General features: G+C 39.5%; 2 protein-coding genes across 7 annotated transcripts in view; both read left to right on the forward strand.

The window, feature by feature from the left end:
• ACAP2 (ArfGAP with coiled-coil, ankyrin repeat and PH domains 2) overlaps nt 1-4195 on the forward strand; it is a 155228-nt gene extending 151033 nt beyond the window's left edge. For all 6 annotated transcript variants that reach the window (XM_078453105.2, XM_078453103.2, XM_078453104.2 and 3 more), the window contains one exon: nt 1088-4195. In XM_078453105.2, the coding sequence (XP_078309231.1) occupies nt 1088-1188 (101 nt within the window). In that variant the 3' untranslated portion in view covers nt 1189-4195. The remainder of the gene's footprint in view (nt 1-1087) is intronic.
• Nucleotides 4196-10700: 6505 nt separating this feature from the next.
• The window catches only part of XXYLT1 (xyloside xylosyltransferase 1), a 169935-nt gene continuing 168030 nt past the window's right edge, over nt 10701-12605 (forward strand). Inside the window, exon 1 of the mRNA XM_060639578.3 lies at nt 10701-11321. Coding sequence (XP_060495561.1) covers nt 10821-11321 — 501 coding nt within the window. The 5' untranslated portion in view covers nt 10701-10820. The remainder of the gene's footprint in view (nt 11322-12605) is intronic.

Below are 12605 nucleotides of genomic sequence, written 5' to 3' on the forward strand. Positions count from 1 at the left end.
AGCAATGAGTTTGTAATAAGATGGATGCAAGATATCTTATGGAAAATAATTATAAAACCATGCTGCAACAATAATCATTTAAAACACTTTTGACGGTTTAAATCTTGAAAACAGAGCTATGCTAAGTTTCTGTGTAAACCTAACGTCTGTCAGAAGTATATATGATGAAAGATTGATCTTGAAAATGAGATTTTACTTTATACAAATCCTTGGTCTGAGGAATTAATCTTTATGTGTGCATATAACTAGTTTGTCATGGCAAGAAAAATAGTATTCAGTTGGCTATAGTATCAGTATCTACAATCTACTTCTCTACGAGCCTATTTGTATGTACGTACATACATGCCTTATGCTAATTTAACCGACATCTTTGGTGTTTATTCCCCTTTGTCATAGCATTCTTGCTCATATGACCTACAGTAAGCAAAACACTTCTGACGAAATAGGAAACTGATCTTACAGTCCTTTTCTAGGCTTTATTATTCTATAAGCTCTGTAAGCAGTGGATTAGGTGTATTACTTTTAGTTAAGTTTGAGTAAAGAATTTCTTTTTCACATGCTATTTAAATTAAAATGCCTTTTAGCTCAAAGATAATTATTAAAATAGGATTTTTTTTTTTTTTTTTGCTCACCTGGTTATCAGTTTTGTCTTATTAATAACTTGCATCCATCAGAAGCATTAGTATTTGTTATTGGTCTTTTCTTTTGGCCTTGATCAAGGGAAATATTTATTTAAAGAATGCCTTGTTTACTATACCTCATTTAGAATGACTTTTATTTCTATGTAAATAAATGTATTTCTTTATATTGCTCTAAAACACTTGCATCTTTGCTCTTTTCTAACTCTGAGCTTTCCTCTGTGGCTGCCTCTGAGGTGCTTTTCTCAGGTATAGCTGTTTCTTTTCTTTCACTATGTGCTTTTCTAGCATTTATATTTAGTGGGTCTTTTTTTCTCCCCAATATGCTCATCTGAGTAAAATTTGAGTATGGTTAATTATAATATAGTTACTAGCCATAAAATGAATGTTGTTTATTAACACTCTCACTGTATAAATTTTAAAAGTGTCTTTATTTTACTTTCATGCAGGTGATGAAACCTACCAGGATATTTTTCGTGATTTTTCCCAAATGGCATCCAATAATCCAGAGAAACTAAATCGTTTCCCACAAGATTCACAGAAATTCTGAGTTTTTTTAAAGAAGGGGAAAAGATTAAATTGAATGATCCCCTAATGTACTAATGTGTACGTCTGAAAACTCACAAATTTTTACTGCCTTAAATCTACTTAATTTTAGTAGGTATTGAGTGGTTTGGAAAAAAGGTACCCATTCATTGATATTTTTATAAATGAAAACATAGAGTTCTAGTAGTTGGGAGAAGAACCTAAGGACCGCTTTTATTTTAAAAAAAAAAAAAAAGCCTGTTTAAAGGGCTATTTTTTATAGATAAAGCTAAATCTAGACTTAGGCCATCTCTAGGTTACAAGATGCTAAGGTTAGACAAAATTTCTGTTTTTTCCAATGGTTGGTAGCATTGGTTTTTGTTTTCCATGCATCGTGCCCAGGATCATTCAGTCAAGCATGTCTGCATCGAGTGGGAGCCAACTGTCCTGCCTGCCTGAAGAATATGTCTTGTCTTTAGCCTCCTTGATGATTTTTGGTGGTTCACGTGTGGTTTTGGTAGCCTAGCTGTCATACTCACAATATGTAATTTCATTATCGGAACTAGAGAATATGTTTCCCCCGTTTGCTCATTAATGTAGTGATACTCCTTAGACGTCTGGTTATTGTTGTGTACTTTAACATACATGTAATGGCTGTACAAAGTAGACAGAACTCAAGTCCTTTAGAGTTACTCCATTTTTTGAAGGAAAAGAACCCTTAACATTTTTTTTTTTTTTTTTTTAAATCACCAAAAGAATTCTTACTTAAAGAAATTGTAGTCCTTCATTGTTCGGTTGATTTCCTAAAACCTTGACAAATTTATTGATGTAATAAAACTATGTTTCAAAGGTTACTTGAATGTTGCAAAATTATGCTTTCATCAAATTGTAATTTTTAAAGGAAAAGTTGATTTATAAAATAATGTAGAACATTTTTATATTTGAAATTTGTCTGTTTCAAGATAGATTTTTGCTGTTGCACTGAGTGAAAGAAAAATCTCTGAAAAAGAAAAAACTCATGTTTTTCTTAGGTTATACTGAACTATATAATGATAAATTGTTTTTAATTTTTTTCAACATCTATCCTGTGTACTTTTATACACAGTGTATATGATTTTAAATTAATACCATCTATATATAGATATAGTGGTTGGCTTACATGAAACAGAGACCCTTGAATTCTGAAACCTTACAGATCTACTAATTTATCATGTAAATGCTATAAATTCGTCTGATTCCATCTTTGATTGACATATCTTGTCAGGAGTATAAAATAAGTAATTTGCCTTATGGTTTCTAATAATTGTCAACAATTAAATTTAATCTTTTACAAGTTACATGTAAGTAATATTATTGATACCCAAATTCTAAATAAGAATTTTAAAAATTTGGGTTATCAAACAAGTAGAAAGATTACATTTAATTTGGCAGATAATAAGTTTTCTAACATTCTTCCCCCCAATAACTAGAGTTTTATAAGTTGATTGAATGTCAAATGAGGATTTGTTTAAATAGGAATTACACTGAAGTAAATTCATGTCACAGAAAAGTTTCCATATTTGTTTCCAAATTGTGTGCATATAATGCTTATTTAGTAATAATCACAGTGTATTAGATAAAGATAAAATATATTTATGAAATATTTCTAAGAAAATACTAACTTCCACAGCCTGTATTTTAATTGCAACAATAACAGGAACATTATGAAATCTTCCCTGTTTCACCTCATAGTCACAGGTCGTCTGGCTTTGCAAAAGTCTGGTTTGTAAACCTTTTTGTTAGAGTGTACTTTGAAATTGTCCAAAAAGTTCAAGGATAAGGAAATATGTTTAAAACAAACCAAAGGAAAAAGAGGGCCTCACCTTTCCTTTGTAGTGCCTATTCCTGAATAAGTAATAATATGTGAAATTATTCCTAAGCCTGGTAGAATTAGAATATAGACTTCCTGTTTAATTGTAGGGCTTCACTTCTGAAGCTCCTAACCTTTATCTGGGAAGCCTGGACAGTTTGGCTTTTGGATCCAGCCGTTGGGTGCTTCAGATCACCTCCGGGATCTCTCCTTGTGACGGCAGTTCCTTATGACACTCTTAACTCCTGTGGCTTGCATCATGAGTTGTTAATGTGGTAGTAATTAGTGTCTACCTAAATTTAATGATCAGAGATGTATTTGAAGGGTACTCACTTTAAAGATGATCGTGGTTCTGAGTATCTTCAGAGAAAGCTAAATCTTTTAACAGTATACTGAGCCTGGCAATACGAAAATACATTCCTGTGGCTTGATTTCTTGAACATGCCAAGACTCAGTTTGGATGAAATTTGGCAGAAATGATGCAGTAAATATAGCAAGGCTTTAAAGTCAATTACTAGTGTTACATAGTCACAAAGTAGATTGGCTCTTACCAAGGTGAATTTAGCTGTGTCAACTAATAGCTTTTATATAGTATGTAACAAATCTGAGTTTTATTATGCTGTGAATTATTCAATGCATTATGAGAAATTATAGTGTAAACAATGTTACTCATACTTTTGGGCTTCATAAGTCAATGTGCTTGCCCTTTGTTTTCTTTCCCTAACTGATCTGCTTATATTAGTTTCTGATTCCTAGTCAGTATTCTATTAGCTCATTATCATTAGCGCACTAACTTAAAAGCTAGATTAACATCAAAATAACAATAGCAGTACTAACTGCGAAGAGCTCATAGAATGCAGTCTCACATGCTAGAACTAGATTAAAGGTAATTGAGTAGTTATTTGCAGTGTTTCCTTGTAACACCTATATGTTTAAGATTTCTAAGGTATTTAAAAATTACCTTTGTTATAATCCTTAGAAATACAGAAATTTCCAGGGATTCACTACATTACAGTGTTTGCCTAATTTATACTGCTCTTCACTGTTGATTTTAATGAACTTTGATGTTTACTTTCCAAAACATAATTTAATTTGGAATATGTACTTTGGTTCTTCATGAGTGCATTTTGGAAAAAAAAAAAAAATTATACCTTCGCAGGCTGGACAACTTCAGTTTGTGATGTGTTAAGCAGTATTTTAAAAATATAATTCTACACATGTAAAGTATAGACATGACAATAAACCAAATTGTATTTAAGACTAAATTTACTACCCATTTTGGATAATAAGATATTCCCATACCACTCTTATATTGCCATATTAACTTTTCTGTTTGATAGCACTTTTGACCATGGACAGGAGCAGGAAAAAGGATATATTTTTATAGAATTATTATGTCCAGAATGACTTCAGACCTGCATGATACAGTGCAAAGAGCACTGACTAGTAGTTACTCTCCTTTTTGGATTCAGAGCTTCTCACAAATAAAATGAGTGGATGAAACATGGTAAAACTATCACAGCATCCCTTTGTCTTCTCTTCTGCTCGCAGTGTACTTCGATACTACTCTGTCTCACCCGATTCTTACACTAGGACTTCTGAAGAATGCCGTCGTTTCTCTTCTTTGATCCTGGGCTGCTCCTCTTGTTTTACAGAGGGGAGCCATTGATTTTCTCATCGGTGGCACGGCTGACACCAGAACCCCTGTCTGACTACTAGTCAGAGGCACTTTACTTGTATCATGAAATAAATTGAAATCATTATAAAGCAGCAAAATCTGATAATGCCTGCCAGCTTTCCTTGTGTTTTGATAACAAAGACTGCAAATATTCTGAAGAACCTGGATATAAAATTATCTTGAAGGAATAGATTAGGATTTGAAGCCATTAAATTATAGGAAATATTACATTTTTGTAATAACAAACATTAATAAAAGCAAAACATGGTAAGGTCATTTTAATTCACCATATACTTACCAAAGTCTTGATGTTTCCAAATGAAAGGTAACCTAGGGCTTGGATTCAGTTTGGCTGAATCCTAACATCTATAAATACGATTCTGTGGACATCTTTTTCCATTTACATATGTTTATCCACTTAAATAAGGAGAAGGAAGCAAGGTTTGATTAAATAAACTTTTCTCTGCATTGGTCTTTTCACTGACTTGTGTTCTAGATTTTCTTATTTTTCCTCAACAACCCCCTGCCTTGGGTGTTAATTTTAAACAGGGAAAGCTTGCTACATTATAAATACTGCTGGCAACATTTATTTTACACAAAGGCCTAAAGGTTAACTTTTGGAAATGATGAGCTACCTTTCTATATGTGTTTACTTGTGCTTTGTGATATTTCTGGATCATTCCAGTCATAAAGACTTATTACATGTAATATTTCTTGCTACCTGTGAAAAGGAATATTTTAAAGAATGTATAACCAACACTCCATTTACTTTTTATTAGTATGTAGAGGATTTGTATCTAATTCATGAATGTAGTTTTACTGTAGTTTGTCATTGTAAATGGAACAAAAAGTACATTATCTTTATAGTTATTCTAAAATGTACATTATGTAAGAATTGTAAATATTATACTTGATTAAATACTTTGTATGCTGAAGAATTATGATAATAAGTCAATAAAAATCTCACCTCTGGCATAGTTCTTTTATGTTCAGACTTGAACTTTATTATGAACTACAACTGCAGACATATCTGTTAACAACTGTCACGTTTATTTGTTTTTTAAAGCCACTTCTTAATGTTTATTCTTATTTTTGAGAGAGAGAGAGAGAAAGAAACACAGAATCTGAAGCAGGCTCCAGGCTCTGAGCTGTCAGCACAGAGCCTGATGCGGGGCTCAAACCCACGAACTGTGAGATCATGACCTGAGCCAAAGTCGGATGCCCAACTGACTGAGCCATCCAGGTGCCCCACCAACTGACATGTTTAAAGTCTTCTATTCCTTTCCAACTTTGTCAGATTGATCCAGTTGATTCTATTTGCTGATTGCTTCAATCAGGAAATCCGTTTTGTTTGTTTGCTTATTTATTTATTTCACAGTGCATGAGAGCAGGGGAAGGGCAGTGGGAAAGGGAGAGGGGGAATCTTGAGAGCATTGACTTGAGCTGAAATCAAGAGTCAGAGGCTTAACTGACTGAGCCACCTAGGTGTCCCCATTTTGATCTTTCAAATATTTTCTTCCTGCTCACAGAGCTGTATGCTCTCAATTCACAGCTAAAAATGACAAAGGCTTGTGTGTGTGTGTGTGTGTGTGTGTGTGTGTGTGTGTAGGGAGCCCTAATTCTAATTATTTTCCATTATGATTGACATCCATTGAAGCTCCCAGTCTAGGCAACACATTTGTACTCATCCTTTTAGTAAACAAAAGCATGTTTTTATATGAATTGACATAGAAGGAAGGGAGGGTTGAAAGAATAGACCTGGAAGTGAATTGCCTGCTATTGCCTTAAGTTAATTAAAAGCAGACACATAAAACATTTCAATGTGACTTGCTTTATTTCACTTCATTTCATTTTCAGAATAGTTCTGTGAAGAAGAGAACCCGCACCTATAGTCAATAAAATTTTTAAATGAAAATAAGCAACCTACTTTTTCCTATTGCAAAAACAATGCTTTTTCATTGTAGACAAATGTTTAATAATAAGTAAAAAAGATAATCCTCCACAATTCCATCATCTGCCTGTGCTCTCCAATATGGTCTCTACTAGCCACATGTGGCTATTGAAATTAATTAGACAAAATTAAGAGTTCAGTTCATCTGTGGCACCGCTACATTTTAAGAGCTCAGCCATGTACCTAGTGACTACTGTTTTGAAAAGGACAGATTATAAAACATGCCCATCATTGTAGGAAGTTCTGTTGAATAGTCCTTAGGGGGAAACTGTTCCTTCCTCGGTATTTATCTTTTCAGAACTTTGGGTGTGTGTATTTATGTTGATATACAATGGGATCATACTATTTTGTTACCTGCTTCTTTCACTTAATAAATAGGGAGCAGATTTCTAAATCCTCAAATGTTCTATATCACTTTGGGGAGGATTAAAACATTTTTTTTAGAATGGAAAATGTCAAACATATACAACATAGAATAATTATAATAGTAACTCAGGGCTAACATTGTTTTATTAATACTCTCACCCATTTTTTCTCTTCCCCAGATTTTATTTTGAATCAAGCCTCACACATTTCACTAACAAGTCATTCAGTATGTATCTCTAAAAGAGAAAAAGGCAATCACAACATCACACTTCTTTAACTATAAAACTACAGTCAGTATTCATATTATCCCAAATGTATCAAATATACTTTTTAAAAGTAGACTCTTCAAGTCACAACTCACAGAAGTTCCATTCATTGCAGTTGGCTAGTATGTCTCTTGAGTCTCTAAATCTACAAATTTTTCTTCCATTTATTATTAAACATTTCTATTTGCAGTTTGTGAATACATCACTTTTAATGACAGCATCATTTTTGTTTAACCACTTCATTGATGAACATTTGATTCCAATTTCTTGCCATCATAAATCTAGCTCTGCTTATCCTTATGGCTTTTTGCATACATTCTTAGTTATTTCCTCAGGACAGATTCCTAGAAGTTGGCTGGAGTTGGCTGACTCACAATGGGTGGGTATATTTTTGAGTCAGTATATATCAATGAGTCAGGCACTGTGTTAGGTATTGGGGATATTATGGTGAAAAAAAAAAAAAGATGTACTTCCTATTTTCTTGGGATCTTGTCTTCTTGGGATCTTGCCTTTCTCCACCTGCAGTGGAGGAAGATGGGACCGAATAGTTTATAGGTGGCTTTCATAGGATTGTTGGACGATAGTGCCTCACCTGGACACTGGATGGGTTGGTGTTCAGAGACCACTCATCAAGGCAGTGACATGTAAGTCAAGATTGTATGCAGAAAGAGAGTTTGGCTGGGTGAAGATCTAATGCAGTGCTTTACAAACTTTGGTCTGTAAAAGATTCACTATCGAGGCCTGGGCTCATTGAAGATACATAGGTCCTGAACCTTTGTGTTTTTACTAAGTTTCTTGGGTGCTTCCAGTGCCACACCAAATCGAGAACCACTGTCTCCAAGAGAAACACTCATCTGGGCAGGAGAGAACTGAGAGTCTTCTTAGAGGCCAGAAAGATTTTAGCATTGCCAGAGTGCCCTCCAGAAAAGTCCCCTCCCTCCATCTGCTGTAGAGGAAAATGTCTGTTTCTCTGTATCCTTGACAATTTTGGGTACTAGTCAATATGACAAAAATATGATAATCCAACATTACAGATGAAAAAAACAATTCTAATCTCTGGTGAGAAGTCTGAGAACTTGACCGAAGTTACAGTTAGAACTGAAGAGTTCCTGTGGTTACCAAAGTTCTTTGTGTATTTAGCCATGTCATTATATACCCAGCTATGGGCTTAGAAAACAGCCCATGTCACCATCTGACACACTACACATTTCTAATCTCTGTTTTCCCCTGCTAGAATATAAGCTCCGTGAGGGCGGAGACTTCTGTTTCTTTTCACTGCTGTATTCTCAGATGCTACTGTGCTTGACATATAGTCGTCACTTGTTACCTCTTGAATAAACGACTGGCTACCTTCATTCAACCAATTGATTTAGTTTCCAGTCAGCAATATATTTCAGGAAGCTGCAATGTTAATTTTTTTTATGGTTAAATAATTGGAATGAAGAAGCTACAAAATGGAGATGAGACTAGTCTCGAGTATGTTCCTGTGTTTACAGAATTTGTATGTAAAATTTAAACTGTCTTGTTATTCATCTCTTATCCATGAATTCCGGGAGTAGTGATCTTATAAAGGTCTGAAAAATAAAATATTTGTTGAATAAATTCTAGAATAAGTGGTGGAAGGAAAAGCCGTGTTATTGATGGTGTAGGTGGGGGAGGGGGGGCTAAAAGGCACCAAGAGGAATTATTTTTCTCTTATTAATGAACAACAATTACGACAATAATATAGCTGTAGCACACTGCTGTGGGGGTTCTGTGGAGCATATACTAAAGTCTTAATGGAGATTTATGGTTTGGTATTTGTAATTACCTTAGTAAAGCTATGGTTACTGGATTGTATTTTGGCACTTGGATATTTAGACTTCTTGTAGAGTTTGGTGTTTCTAGCATAGTTTATATTGTTTGCTAATTGTCAGGCACAGTTTTAACTACTTCTTGTGTATTTTCTCTCATAACCCTAGGCGGCGTAGGTGCTCATAATAGCCCTGTTTTACGTATGGGTGTAACTGCAGCTCAGATTAAGTAATTTGCCTGACGTCTAATAATTTGCATTGCTAGAGCTGGACTTCCAGCTTTCTTAACTTGGAGAGCTTGCTCTTGTAACCACAATGTCTGCTAAAAGCTGTGGTAAAATACAATTCAGAGCTCGAATTATTGCTTTCAGTGCTAATCTTGGCTGAAAACCTGGGCATGAGAAGCAGTTAAGACTTGGGTTGAGATCCGATTCCATTGCTTACTAGCCAACTAGCTTTGGGTAATATACTTCTCTGAATCTCAATTTCCTCAGTTGTAAAGTGCAAATAATACCTCTTCTTAGGGTTGTGTAGATTAAATGAATTCAAGTAAGAGCCTATCACGCAAGTGAGTTAATTCAGGTATCAGGGCTCCGCTCAACACACAAGATGACTAGTATGTATTGAATTTGTTGCTAACCTTGCTTCAGAGCTCCAGTATTTTTTCAGAAAAGTGTTATCCCGATTGAAACGAACAAGAGTTAAAAATGAGATGAATTGTGGTTCTGGGTACCATGCTTCGACCAATAACGGCATGGCACAATAAACTGCTGAGTGAGAATTCACCAGTGCATGTGCATTCGCTTCCACGTCTATCAAGCATGCAGATCATTTGTACATGTTTAAATGCTATGGTATTATCGTCAGTCCTTAGAAGACTGAAGTTAATGAGTTTTTTTATGGGGTAGTTGTCAGTGTCCAACTATCTAAGGTCAAAACCGCCACTCTGTGACCTTGGGCAAGTTACCTCAGTATGCCTCAGTTAAAATTTTGAAACACTACCTGGTACATCTTAAGGCTCTTTTCAAGTCAGTTAAAAAAAAAAAAAAAAAAAAAGACTTCATCTCTGGCGTTACTCGCCTGGGGCTCAGGAGTCTCTCCCGAAGTCGTGGGCAGCGGGGTCCCCCTGCTGGCCACATCCTTCACATAGCCTTCGTTCGGCCTCAGGTGCCCGTGCCCTGGGCAGGCCATTTCCACCCCAAGGAAATTCCTCATTTACCGTGAATGAGGAAGGAGCTGGCAGTTTAAATTCCCTAGCCCCAGCCAGTCTCCCAGGTGTGAAGGGAGGGAGTCGGGGAGAGGGCTCAAAGCCTGCAAACATTCGGGGCAGAAAGGTATAGAGATAAAATTTTCTCCTCTCTCTGCGTCCAGTTTTGTGGTTTTGCTAACCGAAGGTCCTGCGTTGGGGCGCCTCTATGCCTTTCAAGGCTCAGCTTCGATATCTAGCGTCTGGGGCTAGATATTTAGGACGGCCAGTTTTAACAGACCTTACAGCCGGCTGGCTTTCTCCAAGTCTGAATACTTACCCGCCCGCTCGGTCCTTCCCAGCTCGAATCGCTCTAAATCTAGGACCCAGCGGCTGCCCGGCGGCCCTGGCTCCGCCTCTCCGCGCATCAGCGCCCGAGGATTGGCTCTGGGCAGCGCGGCACCGCCCCCGTTATGGCCGCTGTCCGCCGCCTAGGTTACTAAGTGGCTGCCAGGGTGCTGATCTCGGCTCTCCCTCCCCGGCTGCTCGGTCCGCCGGCCCGTGGCGCATGGGTCGGCGAGGCGGGCCCCCATGCGCTCGGGCCATGGCGCGCCTGGGCGCTGTGCGCTCCCACTACTGCGCGCTTCTGCTGGCCGCAGCGCTGGCCGTCTGTGCCTTCTACTACCTCGGCTCGGGCCGGGAGACCTTCTCCAGCGCCACCAAGAGGCTGAAGGAGGCCCGCGCCGGGGCCCCTGCCGCGCCCACGCCGCCCGCACCGGAGGTGGCGCGGGGCTCCGTGGCGCCGGCCCCGGGCGCCAAGGCCAAGAGCCTGGAGGGCGGCGTGGCCGGACCGGTGGACTATCACCTGCTGATGATGTTCACCAAGGCGGAACACAATGCGGCGCTGCAGGCCAAGGCCCGCGTCGCGCTCCGCTCCCTGCTGCGCCTCGCTAAGTTCGAGGCGCACGAGGTGCTTAACCTGCACTTCGTGAGCGAGGAGGCCAGCCGCGAGGTGGCCAAGGCCCTGCTTCGAGAGCTGCTGCCGCCCGCCGCCGGCTTCAAGTGCAAGGTGAGCGGGGCCGCGGCTGAGGGCTCCCGGTGGATGCCCACCACCGCCCCCTCCCCCCGCCATTCTTCTCGCTTTGCCCGAAATGGGTGTTTGCTGTACGCTGGGGGCGACGTCCGGGGGGCGTGTCCGGGAGTCCGATGCACTCGGCTGGTGCTGGAGTGGAGCCGTGGAGCCGCGGTGTCAACCGTCTACCCCTGACCCGGTCTCCCCCCACTAAGTCCCTGTTCCCTCTAGAATTGGCTCGCCCCCCTCTCTGGTAGCCTTGCAGGATTCAGCACTGTCTTCACTGTCTGCACTTCTTTTCATTCTACTCAGTCTTTGACTTTTTAGGTTGGACCAGGTCATTTGAAGGCACCAGTAGTCATTCTGTGCAGAGTCTGCTGGACAGGTCTTAGGTCGCTTGAATTGCTGAAATCGCAGTGACATTCTCATAGCTCTTATGGTATTTCGGTCAGAACTGTCTAAGCCCAAACCCAGTGTGAACTACCTCATCCCCTCTCTGTCTTCTTCCCTACTCTCGAGGGTCACAAACCCATTTAGAGAAGCCACCAGTTCCTCTCAGGGAGGAAGAGAAAGCCCTAAGAGGTACAGATATGTATGATCTGGGGAGAGCACAACAGAGCTGGCCACCTTGTCCCAGGCTGGACCAAACTGCCTCCGTGGCAGCTCCCATATCTCCCCATCATCTCCCTTGATCTCCTGGCTCTGCTTGTCAGAGATACTGTTCCTGACTTAGTGTTAATTACTTCAGTCAAATTGCTAGCCTCATTTTGACCTGATGGTTGCACAGAGGGGATCCAAATTCTGATTTTTGGGTAGGACTAGTAGGTGATCCTAAGGGATGAAGTCTGATGGTGGGAGAAGGAGCAGTGAAGCAAGAGTAATAATGTTCCATGTGTTTGTGCCCAGTGAGTGACAAGGGGAGCTGCTGCCAGGATCCTGTAGGGTTCCGGGGTCTTTGGTAGCTCTTCGTTACCTGCAGAATCAAGCCCCAGCTTCTAGGTGGGCTGTGTTGTGGGCCTAGCCCTCCTCTCCAACCTGGCTTCTTGTCCTCCTGTGTGCACCTTAGATCTTGACTGTGCTGAATGTGCCTTTACACAAGCTCTCTGCCCAGGATGTCCTTCCTTTCCTCCTGGACCCTTGGCCACTCTTTACTTAGCTTTCATCTCCCCTGGGAATGTCCCTAGACTTGGGGACAATCTGTGCCCAGCCCTCCACAGCTTTTTGTTCCTGCTTCCCCCCCATAGCATACAAGGTCTGTGTCCTGCCCAGAGCAAATGAGCC

The sequence above is a fragment of the Panthera onca genome, chromosome C2, assembly GCF_046562875.1.
Source record: "Panthera onca isolate mPanOnc1 chromosome C2, mPanOnc1 haplotype 2, whole genome shotgun sequence".
NCBI lineage: Eukaryota > Metazoa > Chordata > Mammalia > Carnivora > Felidae > Panthera > Panthera onca.